Source organism: Suricata suricatta, chromosome 5 (assembly GCF_006229205.1).
Source record: "Suricata suricatta isolate VVHF042 chromosome 5, meerkat_22Aug2017_6uvM2_HiC, whole genome shotgun sequence".
Classification (NCBI taxonomy): domain Eukaryota; kingdom Metazoa; phylum Chordata; class Mammalia; order Carnivora; family Herpestidae; genus Suricata; species Suricata suricatta.
The window spans coordinates 118,561,195-118,586,290 of record NC_043704.1 but is presented as its reverse complement, the minus strand read 5'-3'; the positions used below and the strand labels follow the sequence as shown (position 1 = coordinate 118,586,290).

The 25,096-nt window shown below is 38.3% G+C and overlaps 1 protein-coding gene and 1 long non-coding RNA gene across 6 annotated transcripts in view; one reads left to right on the top strand and one right to left on the bottom strand.

Moving 5' to 3' along the window:
- Positions 1–6,119: 6,119 nt before the first annotated feature.
- LOC115292177 overlaps positions 6,120–25,096 on the bottom strand; it is a 55,914-nt gene continuing 36,937 nt past the window's right edge. For all 3 annotated transcript variants that reach the window (XR_003908832.1, XR_003908834.1, XR_003908833.1), the window contains 2 exons: positions 17,778–17,950; positions 6,120–6,604 (listed from right to left, as the gene is read on the bottom strand). This is a non-coding gene — a long non-coding RNA (uncharacterized LOC115292177). The remainder of the gene's footprint in view (positions 6,605–17,777; positions 17,951–25,096) is intronic.
- PLS1 (plastin 1) overlaps positions 10,505–25,096 on the top strand; it is a 47,278-nt gene continuing 32,686 nt past the window's right edge. For 2 of the 3 annotated variants that reach the window (XM_029940112.1, XM_029940111.1), the window contains exons 1-5: positions 10,505–10,584; positions 13,937–14,100; positions 16,676–16,805; positions 20,997–21,129; positions 23,092–23,173. In XM_029940112.1, coding sequence (XP_029795972.1) covers positions 10,515–10,584; positions 13,937–14,100; positions 16,676–16,805; positions 20,997–21,129; positions 23,092–23,173 — 579 coding nt within the window. In that variant the 5' untranslated portion in view covers positions 10,505–10,514. The remainder of the gene's footprint in view (positions 10,585–13,936; positions 14,101–16,675; positions 16,806–20,996; positions 21,130–23,091; positions 23,174–25,096) is intronic. The other variant, XM_029940113.1, reaches the window with a different exon arrangement.

The following is a 25,096-nucleotide window of genomic DNA, read 5'->3' as shown; positions in this document are numbered from 1 at the left end:
ATTGAAGTCTGGAAGCATAGGTTCACAACTAAAAATTATTAAGGCTATATTCTGAAGAAGGAAATTGAAGTATAAAGGAACAGCAACCAAATAGAAAAAAGAAAGAGAGAGAGAGAATGAGAGAAGACTTAATTATGGAAGACATCAGCTTTTGGAATCTTTTCTTATTCTAGAATTTAAAAATAGAGAATAACTAGGCAGGCAGCTTGTATAATTTTGAACAGTGATATAGTGACATCTCATGGAATGATTGTAAATCCAAAACAACAATAAAAGTGGCAAATAGATTTGATTTAAAAACCCGTTGTTTCTAATGTCCCTACTTAAAGTTTATTTCAGGCCAATTTGAGAAGCTGTAACTCCACTAGATATCTAATCATGTATAAAAATGCTATTACAAGACAAGATGGAGGGACGCCTGGTTGGCTCAGTCAGAAGAGCATGCGACTCTTGATCTCAGGGTCATGAGTTTGAGGTCACAGTGGGTATAGAGATTACTTAAAAATAAAAAATTTTTTAAAAAGCGAGATGGAGAGTTCTGTTTTGTTTTTCAGTTTCATTCATTTCTGAATTCTTGTATGCCATTCATCTTCCTTGTTCCCTTTGTACTTGGGAGCACATTACTATGTCACACAGCAAATTATAATGTGGGTCCCATTGAGGTCTAGATTAGGCATCCCTTTGGAAATTGAACTAACTTACAGGGACTTGATACTTGGGGTTATCGGCTTTTGGTGAGCTGTTGGATAAACCTGCAAACATCTTAGATGTCTATTTTTTTACTGTCAAGTATCTGGTAAGTTACTTTCCCCCCACCTGTACCTGCAATGCATTAGTAATTTCCTGACTTTAATGATTTGTTGACTCTGAATGGTTTTTACTGTAGCTAGATTGCCCTGACCTGCCTCATAACAGAAAGGCCTGCCATTCCTTGTAATATATTACTACTCAGTCATCTTTTTTTTTAAATTTTTAATGTTTATTCATTCATTTTTTGAGAGAAAGAAAAAGAGGCAGAGCACAAGTGGGGGAGCAGCAGAAAGGGAGGAAGACACAGAATTTGAAACAGGCTCCAGGCTCTGAGCTGTCAGCACAGAGCCCCATGTGGGGCTCAAACCCACCACCGAGAGATCATGACCTGAGCCAAAGTTGGCACTTAACCATCTGAGCCACCCAGGCACCCCTGAGTTTGTCATCTTTACCTAGAAATGAATTAACAGAAATGGGAAGAAGAATCTTTCTGGATGAAGGGAAGGGAAAAAAGGTACAGAGTAGCTATAAGCCTGGAGGCTTTTAGGCTATGAATGTAATCTTCAGAACTGCTGATGGCTGTGGGAGCAACCATAAACTAACTTTTCTGTACTTCACAAATGCACTGATTTTCTGGGATCAGGTGTGGTGGTGGCGGTGGTAAAATACAAATTACGACAAAAATCAATGATATTGTGATAGTGTTGGGTTGTGACAGATGGCAACTATACTTGTGGTGAGCACATCGTAACATATAGAGTTGGTGAATCACTATGTTCTATAACTGACACTAATGCACCATTGTGTGTCAACTACACTCAAATAAAAAAACTTAAAAAAATTATGCTTCTTATCTACATGTAAACTTAGAAAATATAATTATAATTAATTTTCTTTCCCAGTTCAGAAAATTTAAATATTTTGTATGGTTTGAGGAATTGGCCTGCTGCCTTCTATTTTCTTTTTGTAAACTGTCTGTTATTACTCTTCATATATTAGTTTGGACTCTTGGTTGCAAGCAATAGAAACCTAGTTTAACTGGCTTTTAAAAAAATGTTTCAAGTAACTAAAGTCATAAAGGCTTTAGCCCAGTGGGATTTAGCACGCAACTCTGCCCAGTCATGTATTTCTCTTTACCCACTGGGTCTGCTCTCTGCTGTGTTGGTTTTGGCTTCATTCTCTGCCTTGGGTCTTCCCCTTCTGGAGGTAAGATGAATACAGCTGTTCTGGCCTGTACTTTTTCATTAAAAACTGATCCAGGGGAATTTGTGGGACTCTTGTTATAGAAAGTTCCACAAAAGCTTTCTTAATGTCTCATTGGTTCCAACTGGGTTACAAGCTTATCCATAAACCAAATACCTGAGGCAGAGAATATGATGTGTTGATTTGCTTGGACCTGGAACTTCATTCAACTGTTATACGTGAATTATATGGAGTGAGTGGGACCCCAAAACTAAAATCGGTGCTGTTACCAGGAGAAGGGAAATGGTTACTGGAGAAGAAAACAAAACATGTTTGGGAAATGATACTTGAAATGTTGATGGTATTGTAACATTATATGATAGCAATTTGAGGAACATTAGTGTGTTGAATTTTCTCAGAGAGTCAGAGAAGTCCTAAAGTGGGGGCGGGAGTGGGGGAGGGTGGGTGGGATATAAATAATAAACGAGAAGGAAAAGATCCTGGGATGATGGGCAGATCCAGTTACCTGAGCTAGGAATCTGTGATTAGTGGGCTCCTGACCTGCTGGCTCCTCATCTCTCAGAGAAGCTGACACTTAGAAATATCCCTTACTGGAAGCAGGGATGTGGTGAGTGGTGCATAACTGAGGTTGGGTGTTGACACATTAAGAGACAAAGTGTGTTCTTCTGCCTCTTAGAATGAGCTAATTTGATGCGAGTGTTTCTAGAGAAACATACAGTATTTCCACCAGGCTCCCTTGGGAAGCCAAGTGAAATAACATAGAATTAGGGAGGTGTAGAAGCAAAATTAATAGACCAAAGTTTTAATCTGACTGACACACATGGTGTTTTATAAAAGGATTCACATTGCTTGCAAAAACTGAAAACACAATTTCACATAAAAATATGGATTTCTGGTTTCTCTTTAGAAATCAGAAGATGTGGCAACCTTGGGCCTGATGCCTGTTGGCAGCTGTCCACTGTGGCTCAGCAGTAGCTTCCCCTTTCAGAGCCCTGGCTGGCATCCTGGGCACTTCAGGAAAAGGCTAACGTCTAGGGGGTCAGATATACAGGCCTCCATCCTCCTCCAGGACTTCAGAGACCAGGGAGAATTTTCACAGGCTGCTGGGTGGAAGTGTTGTCAAGCTTGGGGCCGCGGGATGACATTGATCAGCAGGTCCCAAGAACTGATTCCCACCTGATAGACTGTAATTTCCTCAGCTTACAAGTTAGCTATATTCATTTAATGTTGAATTTAGAGAGGGGCCTGTCTTCCCCTTTCTTTCACATCCGCCATGGTTCCAGTCAGTCTTCTATGGATAGCCTTGACCTAAACATTGATCAGTAAACTCTACTTTATACCTTTTATGTATTACATTTAATGCAATTTCCTATTTCTCAACTGAAAAGTTGCTAAGTGTGACTATACACGTGCACACGCATGCACACCCCCTTCTAGCCTTCCTTTTCATATTGCTACTCTGTATACTTCTATTGCCTTGGTTGCAATTAGTCCAGAAACTTCCAGCCCAGAATCACATAGAGGTTGAATGAGCTTGACAGTAAAAATATGCAGTATACAAAGAGGTCCCTTTAAGTCCAGATTTAAACGGGAACAAATTAGGGGATAATTCTAATTGGTTTATGAAAAGAGAAATAATCATAAGATCCCTTTATATCATTTACCAGAAAATCAGTTTTATTTATTTAAAAAATTTTTTTAATGTTTTTTATTTATTTTTGAGAGACAGAGAATAACAGCACAAGCAGGGAAGGGTCAGAGAGAGAGAGATACAGAATCTGAAGCAGGCTCCAGGCTCTGAGCTAGCTGTCAGCACAGAGCCTGATGCGGGGCTTGAACCCACGAACCCTGAGATCATGACCTGAGCCGAAGCCGGCCGACCAACCGACTGAGCCACCCAGACGCCCCCAGAAAATCAGTTTTAATTAAACTTAGGCATTTATAGTTCACCCCAATCAGGATTATATTGAGTGTAGTTCTAAAAGAGTTTAATTATTTTTCATCTTTAAACCTTTGTGCTGAGTCCAAATTGTATTTGTTGAATACTTGACTAAATGCTTTTAAACACCCTTACTATGGGTTACGTATTGGGGCCTTTAAATAAATGGGTACAGTAAGGTCTTGGTGGCAACTTTAGCAGCCAACGAACACTTCAGTACCCAACTCAGTGCCCAAATATACAAATGCGCAGGAGTATTAGCACTGTAATTGTGGCTGGTCATGGAGATGACCATGGCAATGGCTCAAGGAGGAAGGCAGTGAATGGGGAGAAGATGTAGGGAAGTCCTCTCTGTTCTTCTCCGCTTTGCCCAGCAGATTTCCTTATTTAGACATCTGGTGTTTGCACAAGAGCATCAGCACTTAAAAAGATTCATCCAGGGAAGGATTGAGGGTATTTACTAAAATAAATAAGTAAATAAATAATAAAAATTTTAAGTATAATATTTACTCTTTTGTAAAGGGATTTGGGGGAAATTGACAAAAATTAGTTTTGAAAGACTTAGAAAAAAACACCTGCTATATAGCCACATGGGTTCAAAAATTTGAATACCATCTTTGTGCCCCTAATACTGAGCAGGGTGGACAGGTGCTCAGTAAGTTGTTGTGAATAAATAATGAGTAAGTGGGTGGGTGAATGAAGAGAACCGGTTATTGAGACATGGAGATTCTTTCGTTCTCTTCACTCACCTGTTGATGACACATTGCACACAGACAACTGTTCTGTTTGGCACTTTTTTTTAACTAGTACTCTCCCTGCTCTGTGAAGAAAAATATTACGATTAGTGAATTTTACTAAAATTTCCCCATAGTAAGGCCTTTGAGAACATAAAAATAAGAAAACCTGCATCTTTTACCTGTTCAGAGCAAGCAGTGAGTTTAAGAAGGTGAATGAGATTAACGAAATGTGACTGTCACGAGGCAGTACACGATCAAGAATAAGTTAATGTATGTGAGCTGATAACATATAAGAGCCAAAGTGAAGACAGAGGCTATGATGCTAATGCAAGTGGGAAGGAGGTAAGGACCAAAGAGAGTGGCAGGCAGACCTTGGAATGGAGAGTTAGGGGGCAGAAAGCACATGAATTAGGTGGCGTGAGGACTGATGAAATAGTTAATCCTTGGAACTAAAGCAGAAAAAAGTATTAAGATTAAGATATCTATATATTTTTATTTTTTGTCGTGTTTTTGTAGAGTGCCAGGCCTCCCGTTAAGAAGTCACAAGTGAGTCCATTTGAAACCAAGTGTCCCTTCCTTACAGATGTGGTATAGCAGGCTTAACTCTTCATATTGGTGCCTGATTATGGTCTCTAGGATTGTGCAGGCACTTAGGCAATTATTTTTGTTTATCTGAGAATAAACTTACATCTTTATAACAGTCACCCTTCTAAGACAGTTTGGGATCTTGCCAGTGCAGGCTTGGTGGCAATCCAATTGATGACTTCTCAGGAAAGTTTGCCAGCATAGCGGCCCCTTGTAAAATGAATTTAAAAAGCAGAGCTCAGTTTTTTCAGTGCAGAAGGATGCTCAGCAGGAATGTGAATTATATTGTACCCTTTTAACAGCTTACTCTGTCCAAAGAGGGCTCAGGCTAGTGTGTAGAGTAGGACTCTAATATTTAACAAAGTCAGTGGTCTCTCAGTTCATATTTATATTAGAAAGACAGTAGACATTCCAGTTACCTAGAGAAAATCTGATAAAGTAACAGGTTGATAGGGAATATGAATGTTTGCATTTTGCAGAATGCCGCTCCCTGTTGTGAAATGTGGTTGAAAAAAGATTGCTGGAAATACAGAAAAATGAAACTATTTTCCAGGTTTCCTTTATGCTAAAAAGGAAACTCTTCAATTAATTCATATTTCTTCATTGTTTATTTTTTTCACATAGTGACTTATTCTAGTGACCTGTGATTTTTAAACTTGTAATGGGGAGCTGAGAATAGAACATAGTAAGAAAAGAGGAGCACTATGGTGGGAGGTGAGAGAAGTTTATAAAGAAGAGGGGGAGGCTGTAAGACACCATAGTATTGCCCCTCAGAGAGATACTGCTATGCCCTGGAACCTCTGAGCCTAGGCAATTCTCCAGAGATTGGAGGCTTTTTTTTCCCCCATAAAAAAGGACAGACTTTTTCCATTAAAGTCAGGTATGAAAGAAATAGCACATTTGTATATGTTCTTTACAGCAAATTTATTTTGACAGTGATGCCATCCTGCCTTAATAGTCAGGTCCTTTCAGGCACCTGGAATCTGCCCTTCAGCCCCTTGGTCTTAAACAGAGCAGAGGCTCACGGGAGGCTCTTCTGTTCTGGGTTCATCAGTCCCCAGTGTCTGCTTGGGAAATGCCCTTTGCTCACTGGGTGCCTCCCTTCAGCAGAGATTCTCCTGCACCTTAGCTGTCCCTGTCTGCCACCACGGTGGCTGCAGTCTTCTTTGCCGGCATCCACAGATTTCCCTCTTTGCCCATCTGTCTTCATCTAGAGGCTCCTCAGGGCTCCCCTCTTCCTGCTGCCCCATTCCTGGAACACCCAGTAAACCCTGAGGAGGTTTGTGCTTCGACCCGAGGACTCGGAACCGCAGATTCCAGGCTGGGTTTGCTTTCTGTGCTGCCAGCATGCTTGATGAGAAGTGGTCACTACTCTAGTTGAGAGGTGTGACTGGGACAAGGGGGTTGGAGAAGAAACACAATTTGATATTTCAATAAACGATTCTTCTAGACTAATATTAACTCTTTTGACTGTTCAAGACTGAAGTACTTGAAAAAATATTTCCCCATGTCCTGAGAGACTTTGGGAAATTTTCTCCTGTTCACAACATATTCTTGTGTTACCTTTATTATTTTATTTACTTACTTTTTTTTACTATCTAAATTTAAAATTACATTGTGAATTACTTAAAACAATAAATATTCTTAAAATAGGTATAGAAACAATATAACCAGTATCCGTATACTGAATGCTCAGATTGAACAGATGTTAAAGTTTGCCTTAATTGCTTCAAATTTCTCTTAAAAAAATGTAATAGATCCAGTGCCAGCTCCCAGCTGTGGCCCTTATTTCTCCATAGACAACCACCATTCTGAATTTGTTGTATCATTCCTGTATGTTTTTAAGTTTTACTACATATGTTTGGCAACACAAACAGTTATGTTTTTATAATTCACAATAATTGGTACATAAACCATATGTATCTTTTAGTACTTTGCTTTTTCCAGTTACTGTGTTTTTAAGAAACAGGTGTGGTTCATTTATTTTGCTGATGTATCAATATTCTAATAATGTATTCATCTGTTACTCTAAAGAAAACAGGCATTTGCCCTTAAAATACAAATTTGCCTTTAAGGGGCACCTGGGTGGCTTAGTCGGTTAAGCATCCGACTCTTGGTTTCAGCTCAGGTCATGATCTCTCAGTTTATGAGTTCAAGCCTTGTGTTGGACTCCTCACTGTTGGTGCAGAACCTGCTTGGGATTCTCTCTCTCCCTCTCTCTCTCTCTCTGCCCTTTCCCTGCCATACGAGTGCTCTCACTCTCAAAATAAATAAATAAACTTCAAAAAAATTCCCTCATATCCTTAAATGTTTTGCCCTTAAAATATAAATCTGATGTGCACTGTAAGGATTTATCAATCTCTCAAACTTAAGTGAGTATGTCACTCATATCAATCACTCATACTTAAGTGAGTGGTCATACACTTAAGTATGGCCAAATATGGCCATGAAGTGGTCATTAATCTTTTCTTTAAAAGCTACCTGTGATGCCTGCAGTGATAGAATAGGGATGTTAGTTGAGCTACATTGGAGGCATTAGAAGCAGATTTGATGTTGAATCTCTCTCTCTCTGTCTCTTTTTTTAAACCTTCCTTAGGTAATCTGTTCAGCCCTCTAATTTACATTTAAGGGAAGACACTTGTTCCATCAGTAGAAAAACAAATCAATACACAGAGAGCTCGCTTATGAGGTTAACATAGTTCCAGGCCCATTGAAAGCCCTCAGTAAATATTTGCCATTATTTTTTATATTTCTAGAGAAAGCGAAAGTAAGGGAAGAGGGAATTTTGGAGGATAGATTAGGTGGCAGGCTGCTTCCTCTGGGTCAATGCTACCTCAAGAACTCAGGATCTCAGGTGACCAGTGCTAGGGCCACAGGGGGAAGAGTGAAAATAGAATAGCCAGGAAGACAAAAGGTGCCAGGAATACAGGTTTCGTCTCTCACAGTTGGGAGCTTTACAGTTGGTAGAAAGGCACAGGAATCTTGTCGGTTTCAAGGGCTGTTCCTAATGCCTTTTCTTTGACACTGTTCTGGATCCTGGGGTTTTAGATCCTACAAACCATAAATGGCTGCTTAGACTAAATTTAGTAAAATTTTTAAAAAAATTTTAATGTTTATTTATTTTTAAGGGGAGTAGGGGCAGGGAAAGAGAGGGAGACACAGAATCTGCAGCAGGCTCCAGGCTCTGAGCTGTCAGCACCAAGCCCAATGTGGGTGGAGCTCGAACTAATGAACCGCAAGATCATGACAAGAACCAAAGTCAGACACTCAACTGGCTAAGCCAGGTGTCCCAATTCTGGTAAAGGTTTTAAAGGTTCACGGAAGTTAGAAATTTTAGAGAGGATAAAAGATCAGATCTGAATGCATCTAAACAGAGAAGTTCATTTTCAGAATATACTTCCTTAACTTTCTAAATATATACTTTGTTGTGTCAGGGTACACTTGAGGATTAGGAGAGGGGGGAAAAAGGCTTTAATTGGTGAAAGTTTTTTAAATTATATGGGCTAATAAAAACAAAACAGAGAAGGAAAGCAGTGTTGGAATTACTGAAGAAATTACTGAAGAAATACAAAATCTTTGGGAAGATATATCCGTCTACAGAATTACGTGCCCTGTTGGTGGGTCCCTGGTTAGTGAGCCTGGCTGCCTCTAGATTGCATATTTCAGGATGACTCTGAAATACTGTGCTCTTCAGAGCTGTCTCAGGCATCCAGGTAGGAATTCTTCAATGCCAGGCGTTGAAACTAGTTAAATTCTGTGTTGCTCATTTATAAAATTGCAAAGTGAATTCGACTAACTACCTTCTAGAGTGTTTCAGGACTGACAAATTATGTGCCTGATAAATATGAGTTGATCCAGCTAGAATTTTTCCTCCAAAACTTTACAATGAATATTACAAGGGCAGCTTTCTTTCAAAATGCAAATTTTTATTTCACAAGTATATAATATATGCTTTATGTATATTTTACATATTACATATGTTATATATTATATAAAATATTATATTATTATTCAAATACATATCCATATGTTTATATGACTTGATATCACATTATATTTGGGAGACTGCAGAGCACACAGACCTAGAGACAGGAATGAAACAGAGTTTGGTTTGACCACAGCTTAATGATGAGACTATGAGTTATTCACTTCGACATCTTCAAAAAGTTACTCAATCCCACAAAGCATCCCTTTCTCTATTACTAAAATGAGGACACCACTTATTTCATGGAACAGTGAGGATTAAATGAGAATGGACACATCATACTTAGGACCATATATGGTACATTAATCATCTAAGCTTGGATCTAGTGAGAAAAAGAAATATTGGGTTACTAGTTAATAGAGTAACTAAAACTCTTTTTTCTAAACAGAGTAGAATTAAACAGTGGGCAGTGGCATATTTTTAAAAACCCAGTGATTTAATTATACTTGAATTAGAACCAGGCCCCAGAATAAGTGTAAGATACAGAAATCTGTCATCTTGGAGGAACACCCCAAATTCCTAAGCAAGTTGGTATACAAATGACAGAGGAGCCGTAACAGTCTTCAAGGGCTTCACACAATTTAATATGATTTTTAACTGATCAGTGAAAAAATTTAAAGAAATTATTTCAAAATTATGTGCTTACTTTATTCTTTTTGTGGACATTATTTGTGTCTTAAAATTTTACTTCCATGGGGCACCTGGGTGGCTCAGTTGGTTGAGCGTCCAACTTCAGCTCAGGTCATGATATCACAGTTCGTGGGTTCAAGCCCTGCATCGAGCTCTGTGCTGACAGCTCAGAGCCTGAAGGCTGCTTTGGATTCTGTGTCTCCCTCTCTCTCTTCCCCTCCCCTACTCATGCTCTGTTTCTCTCTATCTCAATAATAAACATAAAAAAATTTTTTTTAATTTTACTTCCAGACCACTTTCTTAACATTTATAAATGGTACCTTTCTCTCAAACTTGAAGTGTTTATTTTACCGAAAGAGTGGGACAAAGTGTAAATGAAAATTGGTACAGGCTATGAGAAACGTCGATGCCCTGTATAAGGACAAGGTGTAGAAGACAGGCATTCCTTCCCTCTATGGACTCTGTTTTTGTCTGGCCCACCTGTGCTAGGAAGCAGTGTTACAGGGGATCTATTCCTATTTGTTCTTTGTCAGCCAGACCTCTCAGCTGATTCCTTCTAGAGATTTTGCTGCCTGTGTACTCTGTGTTGATTAGATAAGTGTTTCCAAAGGGCTAATGTTTTTTTTTTTTTTATAACATTGCTTTTTCTAGCTATAAAGACGTGAAGGTAGACTTTTCTCTGAAGATGGAAAACAGTACAACTACCATTTCTCGGGAAGAGTTGGAAGAGCTACAAGAAGCATTTAATAAAATAGGTATGCTTGAGAAAAACTAAATATGACGTTCCTATTCTGCTTGATGTCAGACTTCCAGGAATGGAACAATACCTTCTATTGGTTTTACTACCACCCATTTACCCCTAGCTTTATCCTGTTTCTTCACCCGCCCCTCACCCTCATCTAGGTTTCACTGGATTCTTTCTTTCTGAAAGATAAATTAAGACTGGCTTGAATTTCTAGGAGACTTGGACTTTGAATTCTTTGATAATTTCTTTGCCGAGAGTAATCCAGGTTAATGAATGACAGTGTAACTGAATACGCTTAACATGATATCCTCATTACAGAGAGAAAATATAGAAACACTTCCTGGTTTATAAACTGAACTCTGGCCTTCATGTTTGTCACTAACAGTAACACTTTCTTATTCACTTAACGCAGAATATCTTAAAATCTGAATATTGTTTTTAAAGGCCATATGTCTATTTTTCTTTTCCCTCATGAATAATTTAAAGACATCTTGGTGTTGTTTTTAAAGCTGTGTATCTTATTTTTCTTCTTTCACTTTTTAAAGCCATTCAATGTTTTGTCTTTATGACATTATCATTTGATGGCTTTATATTTTTCTTCCAAAAAAATCCCCTCATACTCTGTTGGATCACACTTCTTCTGCACTTTGCTCCTAGGAAGCCTGTGGCAAATAAGAAGAAAAATATCATTTTTTGCTCTAGTCTGCAAATGCATGCAAGTGAAAGGCAAGCGCAGTGAAAGGACCTGGGGATGGTGACACCACCAGTCCTGCCCCTCCCACACTAGGCTCCTTCTGTGGTGCCGAGGAGCAGGCTGTGGGGCGGCTAGGTGTCCGTTAAGCATCTGACTTCGGCTCAGGTCATGATCTCTCTGTCCATGAGTTCAAGCCCTGTGTCGGGGTCTGTGCTGACAGCTTACATTTGGATTCTGTATCTCCCTCTCTCTGCCCCTCTCCCACTTGTGCTTTTTCTCTGTCTCAAAAAAATAAATAAACATTAAAAAACAAAAAGAGCAGTCTGTGAGAAACAGTCAGATGGTAGACTAGGGAGGACATATCATGATCACAGTTGATCTTGTGCCTAGATTTCTCACAAACCTAGTGAATCATGACTAAAATTCATGTAGATGAGATGCAGTACAGAATTTTAGAGAAAGAGAAAGAGATAAGGATTTAAGTTTAAAAAATAAAGCTCTCCAGAAAAAAAAAAGTAAAGCTGTCAGGAAGCTCACAACTTACACATAATTGCTAGGAAGTAAAGTGAGTTGTACAATCTCTGGGCCCTTCCCCTTCTCCCTGCACAGCCATCCCTCGGGTCACGCAAACCTTCCAGATACAGTCTGCATGGTGGCTGTATTAGGCTCACAGTGAATGCCTTCATCTTGGTCCTTTTTTTTTTTTCTTTGAGGACAGTGTAGTTGTCATTAGAACATTGCATGAATATGGTATGATGTCTAAAAGATTACTTTTAATAATACATTTTATAGAGTGTTAAATGCAGTGCCCGAGTCTTTTCAATTCAGAAATTGGGCAACTATTAGAATGTTCTGCTCATTTTGAGCCTTGAAACAGAGGAAGTAATAAAAATGTATCCCTAGTCTGCTTTTGCTGTTATTTTCTAGGTGCAGTTTGGTAGCTTGAATACAAGTGCTGCCTAGGTCTCAGTGAAATGAATGAATTAGTAATCTATTTTCTTTGTTTAGCACATGAACTTTACTCTTTATGACTCATGGACATATAATCCTGCAATATTTATTTAATGATATTTTGAATAAATAATTCACTGATGGAACAAATCTGACAGCCAGATAATTTGCTCTGTGTGAGGGCAGTGCTAACACTAGCATAATGTATACTAGCTTTATTGACAGGATAAATTGTTCCTTAAGAGCCTGGTACTCCCTCTGATAATTTGTACCAAACAATCTTTCTCAGAGGCAGAGGTACATGCTTTTCCAGCCTTACTAGATAGGATATTTTGGGGTCTCTAGGGAGAGGTGAGAGGCTAAAATGTTTGTCTTCTTTCTTTTTTTTCTTTGTAAGTTATGGTAAAATAGACAAAATTTACTATTTTAAGAATTTTTAAGTATCTTGTTCAGTGGCATTAAGTATATTCATGTTGTTATGCAACCATACCATTATCTCTATCTCTAGAACTCTTTCATTTTCCCAAACCGAAACTCTCTACCCATTAAATACTAACTCACCATCCTGAATAACATTCTATTTTATGTCTGTATCGCATTTTGTTTATCTGTTCATCTGCTGAGGGACACCTGAGTTGTTTCTACCTTTTTGCTATTGTAAATAATATTGCTATGAATAACATTTGTCTATTTCAAAATATAGGAAATGATTCTGAACTTGTACTAAATAGTGACATTTTGCTCTGAGTTCAAAGAAAGCGATATTATTATTGCAATATCCGGCAATTTAGCTTATTAGCTGACTTTTGAGATTCTAGCAATATTTTGGTTATTGTTAGATTCTAGTTTAGAAACTTTCTACTTGTTCTGAACACTATTAATTCTAAAATAAAAGTTTCTGTCTTTATAATTAATTGAGTTTGGGTAAGGACACCTCTTTTACTGATGGGGAAAAGTAAAATATAGGAAACAAAGCAACTCTTACCAAATGAGCAAAGAAAGCCTGTATGACAAGGTAGATCCAGGCAACTAACCAAACAGTCCAAAGCTCTGTTGCCAACCCTGGGCAGAAGTGTTTTGTATTTTGTGTTGCCTTTGTTCTGTGTCAAGAAGTGATAATCTAGTCTCTAGGGAAACTCCAGGGAAGGGCATCTCAGCAATAAAGTGAAACACCTGGAAACCCATTTCCAAAAGCCCAAATATAGGTGTGAAATAATTTCTTGAACACCTAATGTCAAAACACCATCCAACATGATTCAGCCTACATAATGGTATCATAAATACATAATGAAGAAGCAATGAATTATTGACAAATGAAACATAAGTGCCACCAAGTGAAATGTAGAACAGAGATACCTTATGTGTATCTCATACTTTATAGAGAATGTGATGCCTGAAGATCCATTTTGTAAATTCTGTGAAGTTAAAATCAGGTTCAGCTAAACCTGAGTTTTTCATCTGTCAGAGCAATATTCAAACTGTGTACTTAAAATACGCATGGTAGTCCTAAATCTATGGGATCCATTTACTATCAACTATTTAATAAAGTATACAGACTCCCTTGTACAGTTCAGGTGCAGGAGAAAAGATTACTGCCACTTGTGAGACAAACCTGAAAGGTCCTACCTGCCTGTGAATCTCCCATGAAGCCTTCTGGGTGCACACCTTGAATAAATAGTGCAAATGAGATTTAACAGTTCATAATTTATCTTTACAGATATTGACAACAGTGGGTATGTTAGTGACTATGAACTTCAAGACCTGTTTAAAGAAGCAAGCCTTCCTCTGCCTGGCTACAAGGTGCGCGAGATTGTGGAGAAAATTCTAGCAGTGGCCGACAACAACAAAGATGGCAAAATCAGTTTTGAAGAGTTTGTGTCAGTAAGTAATCCAATCTTCTGGTTACTGATCTTTTTGCTTCAAGCGGAGTTTTAGTAATGTCATTGCTCTCTGGCTAAATCTGGCTTCAGAGACCAAAAAAAAGCATTGCTTTAAAGTGATGATTAGTATGACAACAACGGCAGTGTCCACAAATAATTCATAAAACAAAGGGACAAAAAATCATTCTCAAATTGTTGGAAGTCAGGTTTCAATAGTAATAGCTCATGTGATAGTAAAACTACAGTTGAGTTCAGTGCTTATTGACTGTATGTACAGAATGTTTTAATATCTCAGTACTTGGTCTTGAGAGATGGAATATCTTTTGTGTGACTGAAGTAGCTGAGGTATGGAAGCTATACCTCCTGGAAACTGGTTATTTCCTTGTGCTAAGTGCTATTTACCTGTGCCACCAGGTAAAGTCCAACGCTAGCTATGATAACATGGTTTCATTATTAAAATACCTCAGGGCTCAGGGAACTGAACAAGATGAAAAATAATACATGACTCAACCAACAAAATAAAAATAGATGGTAGAACTGAATATGTAATATCTTGTATTTCACAAGTCTCAGGCCAAGAGAGATGATTTGGCTACACTGCCATTGCCGGCCAGCAGTTGAGTGAGCAGCGGTGGAGCACCCTTCCAGCAACACCACCATGACTGTAGTTTTCATATGAAAATATAACCATTAATATTGATTAAATATTTATGAAATGTGAGGTTTTGCATTCTTGGTTCATTAAGCAAAGATTTGAGCTCCTTTCTTGCCAGGTTCTGCTAGGCAACCTGTGAATAATGTAAAGAACAAAAAGAGAGATGATTCCTGCTTTCAGGGACTTTACATGTGGGGAAGACAGAATCACGCAAATGGCTAAAAGAGATCTATGATAATTGCTATGGTAGAGCAGTATGGGTCCCTTGAGAATTAATAGAAGAAGGAGCTGAACTTGTTGGTGAGGCTAGAGATCCCAGGGATGCAGAGAATATGTCCCGGAAACTATGAAGACTGAGCTGAGATCTGAAGAAAGATGTTAAACAGATAAAAGGGGTTGAGTGGGAGAAATGAATGATGTGCAAGGCAGAAGTGACACCCTGTGTACAGCTCTCTGGCTTCAGGGATGGTGGTTATTCTCAAGCACTAGAAAGCAAGTTGAGTGTGGATGGAGGGAGATGGTGAGGGTAAGGAATGCAGTTGGAGGGTAAGTTGGGGTCAGGACATGCAGGATCTTATAGAATTTTCATGCTATCATAAGTACAGTAGGAAACCAGTGATGTGGGAGGAAAAGAGTATGAAGTGACATGATCAGATGAGAATTTTTAAAAACTCACTCTGGGGTCGCCTGGATGGCTCAATCATTTAAGCATCCAACTCTTGATCTCGGCTCATCATAATCTCACATTTTGTGAGATGGAGTCCTGTGTCAGGGTCCACACTGTTGGTGCAGAGCCTGCTTGGGATTCTCTCTCTCTCCCTCTCTCTGTTCCTCCCTCTACTCATGCCCTCTTCCACCCCCAATAAACTGATTTTTAAAAATTTAATTGAATTTAATTTGTATTTTAATTTTTTTATTTTAATTTTTAAATTTAAAAAAACACTTCACTCCACCTGCTGCTTAGAGTATGGATTAAATTCAGTCAGGCCAGGTGCCTGGGTCCTCAGGCAGTTAAGCATCTGATTTTGGCTCTGGTCATGATCTTGTGGTTCATGGGTTTGAGCCCTGTGTTGGGCCCACTCTGTGCTGATAGCTAGCTCGCAGCCTGGAGCCTGTATAAGGATTTTGTGTCTCCCTCTCTTTTCTGTTCCTCCCCTGCTCTCCCTCTGTCTCTCAAAAATAAATAAAACATTAAAAATTTTAAAAAATAGGGGCGCCTGGGTGGCTCAGTCAGTTAAGCCTCCGACTTCGGCTCAGGCCAGATCTCACGTTCGTGGGTTCGAGCCCCGCGTCGGGCTCTGTGCTGACAGTTAGCTCAGAGCCTGGAGCCTGCTTCCGGTTCTGTGTCTCCTTCTCTCTCTGCCCCTCCCCCTCTCGTGCTCTGTCTCTCTCTGTATCAAAAATAAATAAAACATTTAAAAAAATTTTTTTTAATTAAAAAAATAAAATTAAATTCAGTCTGGCAAGTCACAAGAGTGATTGAGAGAGGGTGTTTGTCCAAGTTTATGTTATTTCCTATGACATCTGATTTATTTATTTTAATATGTATACATTTACAGTGTTCACACAGGCAAATATCTTCATTAAAGCATTTAAAAATCTTTTTCATGTAGTTATTCTTTAGTTTTCAATACAAAAGATCGTGACAAGTGTAGGAGAATAATTTCAATGGGTTTGATTTAAGCTTAATAATAACAAAATTTCTTTTAGTTTTTGGGGTGCAAACATTTGTACATTTTGTGTTCTGGGTAAAATGACACGAGAGCTGTCTATGTACCCAAGCAATAAGGGTGAGAATCCCTGATGAGGATTTATTTTTATGTCATTCCAAATAAATTAAAAAGTCTAAATAACTATTCTTCCTGTTGCAAGGCTTTTTATGATTGGATCAAAGCTCAATTTTACTTCTGTTCCATTCCAGCTGATGCAAGAGTTAAAAAGCAAAGACATCAGTAAGACATTCCGCAAAATAATTAACAAGAGGGAAGGGATTACTGCTATTGGAGGAACATCATCCATTTCCAGTGAGGGCACACAGCATTCTTATTCAGGTAACCTCCAACTCTAAATTTGATCTTTCAGTTGTTGACTCATTCACTAAGTGTGATATTTCATCAAATCTAAGATACCGTTCATTGTAATTCACACCATTGTTTTATGTGCCATTGAAGGAAAATCAGACTATAATGTACCATCAAGTTTGACATGCGTCTCAATTTCAGAGCTCTCAGAATGAAAAATTGTAGAATCATTGAAATTAGTGAGTCCCTACTGTGTGTCAGGCACAGCACACAGCAAGGAGATTAGAAACAACCAAACAGAAATTGTTTGTATTTCAGCATTGACTGTGTTCAGTTATGACCTCTGAATGGATTTTTCATCTTGACTGGTGAGTTGAGTTTACTTTTAGGCCTGATTTAGGAATTTATGGTTTATTGCAAGGACATTTCCCTTCCATTTTCCAGGAGCTGAGATTCCTGATTATCAAGCAGCTGGGTGACTAGAGAGCACAGTGACTGATTTGCTGGATCTGATAGAATCACTGGATTGTTGCCCAGTGGGAAATCCAGAGTCACATTAACTCTTAAGATGATATGTCTTACCCCCTGTTAAGTTTACTTCTCCTGGTCAAGATGTGTGAGAACCTTTGGCCCAGTTCCTTTTGTTCATAGGAGTATAATTAGAACTGTGCTTTTTATTAACAAAAACTCACTGTAACTTTTTCCCCTTTTCCTTTGAGATCTGAATCTGTTAATTATCCTCATGATTCTCTTCCTTTCTAACTGGCTTTCTCTATAACAATATACTCATACTTTGCCCACCTATTGTAATTTTTTCCTACCCTTTTCCCACTAGAGAAGTGTGATAAATTCAGTGGCCTGTAAATGCTACCTCCATTTTTTGATAGAGATTCACTCCTTAATTCCGTTTCTGCCTACCCATTCTAATGAAACTGTCTCGAAACTTTAAAAGATCTTTTTATTGAGATATAATATGCATTTAGCAAAGTGCTCTGATCTTACCTGTACAGCTCAGTGAAGTTCTGCATGTTTAAATATCTATGTAGCTGCCACCAGATCAAGAGAAAACATTTCATCACCTTCACAGACTCCTTCATGCCTCAAACGGGGACTGTTTCTCGCCGGAGGAAACCACCTTTCTGATGTCTGTCACCATAGGTTTTTCCCCCTTATTTCTTGGGATATAAGATGCACATAGTAAGAACATAGTGTACTATTTTTAAGTATAAGGCTTGGTGAGTGATGATTTTTTTACATATAAGTATGTATATGTGTAAATGATTACTCATGTAACTATTACCTAGAACTAGGTATGCAGTATTTAGTAGTGTTTAAAAAAGAGCAGCTTTATTGAGATATACTTGAGATGCCATGAAATCCACCCTTTTTAAAAAAAATATTTTATTTATTTTTGATACAGAGAGAGACAGAGCCTGAGAGGGGGAGGGGCAGAGAGAGAAGGAGACACAGAACCGGAAGCAGGCTCCAGGTTCTGAGCTAGCTGTCAGCACAGAGCCTGACGCGGGGCTCGAACCCACAAATGTGAGATCTGACCTGAGCTGAAGTCGGAGGCTTAACCGACTGAGCCACCCAGGCACCCCTGAAATTCACCCTTTAAAAGTGTACAGTTCAGGGACGCCTGGGTGGTTCAGTTGGTTGAACATCTGACTCTTGCTTTCGACTCAGGTCATGATCCTACAGTTTGTGGGATGGAGCCCTGCTTTGGGTCTGCACAGGCAGTGGGGAGCCTGTGTGGGATTCTCCTAGCTCCCTGCCCCTCCCTGACTCATGCTTTCTCTCCCTCTCTCAAAATAAATAAATAAACATTTTAAAATATACAGTTTTTAGTATATTCACAGAGTTGTACAGTCACCACCACTGTTTGATTTGAGAACACTTTCATTTTGCCAAGGAGAAACCACATGCTCATTAGTGGTTCCCTCCCAATTTCCTCCTTCTCCTAGCCTCTGACAACCGTCAAACTAGTTTCTATGTCTGTGGATTTGCATATTGTGGACATTTCATGTAAATGAAATCATACAGTAGTGGCCTTTCACTTGACAGTTGACAGGCTCCTTCACTGGCATAATATTTTCAAGGATTACCCATGTTGTGACATATATTGTCGCACATTTTTTAATTGCTATATAATATTTTGGGGTTTTTTGGATGATATCACAGCTTATTCTTTTGTCCGTTGATAGACATTCAGATTGTCTCAGCTATTATGAATACTGCTGTGTGAACATGTGCGTACACATTTTTGTGTGGACATATGCTTAACTTACCTTGATACCCAAGAGTGGAATTGCTAGGTCTTTTGGTAACTCTGTGTTTAACATTTTTAAAAACTACCAAACTGTCTTACAAAGTTGCCACACCATTTTGCATTCCTACTAGCAATGTATGAAAACTCCAATTCTTCACATTCTCACCACCACTTGTTATTGTCTGTTTTGTTTATTACAGCCATCCGAGTGGTGGTGAAATAGTTTCTCAATCCTGGTTCCTATATCTGCAACATCCTCCCTTTCCCTGCCCATCTTAAAAATCTGTCTTTCAAATTGTACCTTCTCCATAAAGCCTTTTCTTTACTTCCACCCACTGGAAGTGATTCTTTTTTTCCTTAAATTCTCTAAAACATTGCTTATATCTCTCTTGTGTATTTATTTCCCTTATGTTGTATTTCTTTGTATATTTTTATCATTACACTAAAAAGGGAGGTGCCATATCCATTGATGTTTAAATCCCTAGATTCTAATTCCCTGAGGAGGTATGTATAGTGAGGCAAGAAGATAATATTAAAAGTCAGACTATGATATGTGCCAAAGAGAAATATTAGTGTATGTGTGTGTTTGTATGTGTGTGTGTGTGTATGTGTGTGTGTGTGTGTGTGTGTGTGTGTGTGTGTGTGTGAGTGAGTGATGGGTTACAGTTTGGGAGTGCCTGCCAAATATGACTTTTGGTGGGGGGGGGCACCTAGGTGGCTCAGTTGGTTAAGCATCCAACTTTGGCTTAGGTCATGATCTCACGGTTTGTGGGTTCGAGCCCCGCATGGGGCTCTGTGCCGGCAACTAGCTCAGAGCCTGGAGCCTGCTTCAGATTCTCCCTCACTCTCTGACCCTCCCCTGCTCCCGGTGTCTCTTTCTCTCTCTCTCTCAAAAATAAATAAAGCATTAAAAAAAATACACAAATATGACTTTAGGAAAAGTAACTAATTCTAGGAATTGGGGAAGGTCAACTCACTATATGCTACTCTGTAATAAAAATAATTGGGAAAAATATTATTACTCTGTAATAATAATAATTGTGGAATTGAACCCCATGTTGGGCTCTGTGCTGACAGCATGGAGCCTGCTAGGGATTCTCTCTGTCTCTCTCTCTCTCTCTCTCTCTCCCCCCACCTCTCCCCCCATCTACTCTTGTTCTCTCTCTCACAATAAATAAACATTAAGAAAAGGGAATTGTTTTCTTTGAAAATTTATGTTGTTAAATGATTTTTATATTTACAGAATAATAAGCAGTAGAACATTTTTCTTTTTAAGTTTCTTCATATTCTTGCTACTACCTAGCTCAACAATATTTTCTGTCTAAAGACCAGTGTGCCCACAGTAGAAACCATACGTTGAGAAGTTGAGGATGCAGATGACTAAGAATCTTCATATCTGGATTTGTATCAGTTTTCTTATAGTAGAAATTTCACAGAAATGGAGTTGTTTTATTCATTCAAATAACTCTTGATTGAAATTAGTATTTCTATTAAAAGCCCCAGATCACAGCTCTCTAAATTTTGGTGGGGATTGTGGAGTTTATTGTTGTGGAAATTTGTTTCTCGTATTTTTAACCCTGGTGTGTGATTGTGTGTGTGTGTGTGTGTGTGTGTGTGTGTGTGTGTGTGTGTGTAATCTGACCTCTGATAGTTGGCTTCTGATTCATTAGCTTTCAGGAACAATATATATTTGTAAATATTTTAGAATCAAATAGGATATTTATTGTGCTCATTTCAGTTATATATCTTACTGTCCCCTAATATATCACATGAAAAAATAGAATGAATTCCCTTTCTCTTGAAGCCCATATGCCCTCTTAAACCCTTTAGTATTTTAGTAGAGTTTTAATAATAAACATTTATTAATTTTGAGCAGAAATTAAAAAGTATGTTTTTGTAATACAGCTAATTTTGTGCAGTGAGGTTTGCTAACTAAGACTTTCTGTTTCCAGAGGAAGAAAAAGTGGCTTTTGTTAACTGGATAAACAAAGCCCTGGAGGATGACCCTGACTGTAAACATCTCATACCCATGAATCCTCATGATGGCAGTCTTTTCAAATCACTTGCAGATGGCATCCTTCTTTGGTGAGTCAAACTTTGGGTTAAGGGAGATGTATTCTTTCTCTCCCTATTGATGAGCATTCAGTGAATACTACAATTCAATGAACAAGTATGTAGGTATTGAAGAATTCATGTTTCATAGAAAATTAAGTACCAAAGCTTCCCAAAACTTTTTTCAAATGCAATGTCTTCTTTTTGTGGTGCCTTTTTTCATCTATTTCCTTAATGATTCCAGGAAATTTTTGAGTTATTCCTCTGATATATTTAAAAACGTTCACAGGGGGCACCTGGGTGTCTCAGTTGGTTAAGCATCCAGCCTTGGCTCAGGTCATTATCCTGTGGTTCTCGAGTTCAGCCCTGTGTGAGGCTCTCTGCTGACAGCTCAGAGCCTAGAGCCTGCTTTGGACTCTCTATCTCTCATGCTCTCTGTCTCTCTGTCTCTCAAAAATAAACATTAAAAAAATTTAAAAGTTCATAGGGTTTCTTTTTTCACTTGCAGTAAGGGATTATTGACTGGGACAGGGACATGAGGACCTGTTAAAGAAAGATATATCTCATTTGTGCTTAAATGAAGTTAATGTTCTAAATCAATCTTGTCGTATATCCTTGGCTCTTTGCAGTATGTTTCTGCTCACTAGGCTATAAACTCTCTCGGAGAATTTGTCTCTATTGTGTGTACTGTAACTACAGTTCTAGCATACTTCTTTGTACAAAGCAGGTGTCTTTTTTTTAAGTTTATAAAAATATAGAAAACTTACAAAGAAGAAAAGAAGCATCACAAATATTCTGATTACCCATAAATATCTATCATTAGTATTCTGGCATATTTCTTTCAGTCTTTTTTCTGTGTTTTTACTTAAAAAGAAAAAAAAACCCAACCTACCGTCAAGTACAGGATATTAGGTTTTGAACGTAATATGTAAAACATACCTTGACCTCCACCTACAATTCTGATCTCTTCCCTCGCACCTTCAGTTGATATTCCTATTAGCTGAATGGATAGTTTCCTGTATTTATTTATTTATTTATTTATTTGTCTGTTTGTTTGTTTATTTATTTTTGAGAGAGAGGGGGCACAAGTGAGCAAGGGGCAGAGAGAGAAAAGCAGGGCTCACCTGAAGCGTGGCTTGAGCAAACCCAATGTGGGGCTTGAACCCAAGAACCACAAGATCATGACCTAAGCCAAAGCTGAATGCTTAACTGACTGAGCCACTCTGGCACCTCATCCTATCTTTATTTTAAAATATAAGATAGATTCTAAAATCTAGAGATAAATTTTATATTAATTTCTTTTAAAATGTTTGAATTATTGAAGTTTTAGAAAGACCATGTCTCTGGCTCTTTTCAACAGTAATTTTGACACTGTTGATACCACTTTATGAAACTTGGCTTTTTGAGGATTTCTTTATCTTACATTTCAGACTACTAAATGTTGATGATCATTTAATGACATAAAGACAAGACTGACATGATGAAAATGCAAGTTTTAAAAAATTAGGAGGAAATGCTAAGATGACTATTGTAGTGAGTGGTGGATTTGTTTCAGGTTAGGGAATATTTCTTAGGTTGTAAAAAGTAAGTCCCTTACATGAATCACAGTATAATATTTTTTAAAAATGGATCGTTGGGGCACCTGGGTGGCTCAGTCAGTTAAGCGACCGGCTTCGGCTCAGGTCATGATCTCACAGTTCGTGGGTTCGAGCCCCGCATCGGGCTCTGTGCTGACAGCTGGCTCAGAGCCTGGAGCTTGCTTCAGATTCTGTGTCTCCCTCTCTCTCTGACCCTCCCCTGCTCACGCTGTCTCTCTCTGTCTCTCAAAAATAAATAAAAGACATTAAAAAATATTTAAAAATGGATTGTTATTACTTTTCAAATTTGAACTGTTTTGTCTACTTGCAAACAAACTAAAAAGTCTTAAATTACTTAAATTATTTATCTTCTATAAACTGGAAGTCTTAAACTAAATTATTGCCATTTTCTCTTTAGCAAGATGATCAACTTATCTGAACCAGATACAATTGATGAAAGAGCCATTAATAAGAAAAAGCTCACCCCTTTCACTATTTCTGTAAGTATTTGCCCTTTGCTAATAATCATGTTACTGTGCTGTAAAATGTAAGGCCTTTATTAATGTGTGTTTAGGCGCAGACAAACTTTTTTTACTCCAATTTTATTGAGAAATAATTGGAATATATTACTATGATGGTTTAATTTACATATACTATGAAACAATTACCACAATAGGTTCAGCTAATATCCATCTTCTCACAGAGATACAATAAAAAGTACTGAGAGAAAAAAGAAACGAGGACAAAACTTTTCTCCTTGCGAGAGAGCTCGGAGGATCTACTCTCTCAACAACCTTCCTGGATATCGTACGGTCACGTTAGCCGTAGGCATCATCTAGTACATTACATCCCTGGTGCTCGAGTATCTTGTGACCCCCTTTCTCCAATTTTCCCTCCTCTCACAGTCTGCCTCTGATAACTGCAAGTTTGATCTTTTTCTCTATGAGTTTGGTATTTTTTGTTTTGATTTATTTTAGATTCCACATATAAGTGAGGTCATATAGTGTTTGTCTTTCTCTGACTTATTTCACCTAACGTAGTGGGTTCTAGGTCCATTCATGTAGAACATTTGATTTAACATAATTTCAGTTTTCTATAAAAACTAGGTTTTTATTAAATAAAATTCAGCTGTATTTTGTACTGAATGAAATAAAGATTCAAAGTGCTTTGAATGAACTGAAGATAGTATTCAAGTTATATGATTCTAATCATTCAGTTGCTTTTATTTTTTTTAAGTTTATTTTTGAAAGAGAGAGAGAGAGTGCATGCACATGTATGTAAGCAGGGGAGGGGTGGAGAGACAGGAAGAGAGAATCCCAACCAGGCTCTGTGCTGTCAGCAATGCAGGCTCAATCCCACAAACCCAACAGAGCCAAAATCAAGAGTTTGACGCTTAACTTACTGAGCCACCCAGATGCCACGAGTTGCTTTTTTTAATACAGTTTTTTCTTTTTTTAAATGTTTATTTATTTTTGAGGGGAAGACAGAGAGAGAGAGAGAGAGAAACAGAGAGAGAGAGAGAGACAGAGACAGAGAGAGAGAGAGAGAGTTAGCACACACAAGGAGCATAGGGGCAAAGAGAGAAAGGGAAAGAGAAAATCCTAAGTAGGTTCCATGCTATCAGCACAGAGCCTGACATAGGGCTTGAACTCATGCACTGAGAGATCATGAACTGAGCCAAAGTTGGATGCTTAACCAACTGAGCCACCCAAGCACTCCCAAGTTACTTTTATTAACAAATATTTGCTTGATGCTGTTGTTCTTGGTTGGTATGGTATAATTTTACCACGTTTTAGAATTTGAACTATTCTTTTTTACTATATTGTTCTGTAGTCAGCTTCTCCATTCAAGTCTTGTTAAAGTCAGGAATTTATAGTCACCACAGTTTTCCCCTCAAAATCTCTTGAGCAGTGGTGGATATCAGTATTTACTAAGTACTTACTATTTACCAGTCACTGTTCTAAACAAGCTGATGAATTATCTCTTTGACTCTTCCCAGCACTCTTAAAATAAGGTAGATACCTATGTTTTTACAGATGAGAAAACTGAGGCACTGAGAAATTACCCTGGATATGATCCCAGTGGTCTAGATCTAGAGGCCATCCTTATAATCTCGCTGTTATCCTGCCACTCTTGTGTCGTGGTAGTAATAGCAAATAGGTAATATACTAGCCACAGCTGCAGCTATTAAAGGTGAGCTACTGCTAAGCTCTTTTCTTCATTTCTATTGGCAAATACCATCCTTGATTCTGCTAAAGTTGGTAAGTCTCTTTTATAAGAAAGCTACAACCTTGGGGCAGTGGTACAGGTTAATCTTCGACTATTCAAGGAGTCCTCCCATTTCCTGCTGTCCTTGAGAAGTATAGACTTGGCCGTTGACTAACATAGCTTTCTTGTTTTCCACCTTCCAATAAGCCAATAAT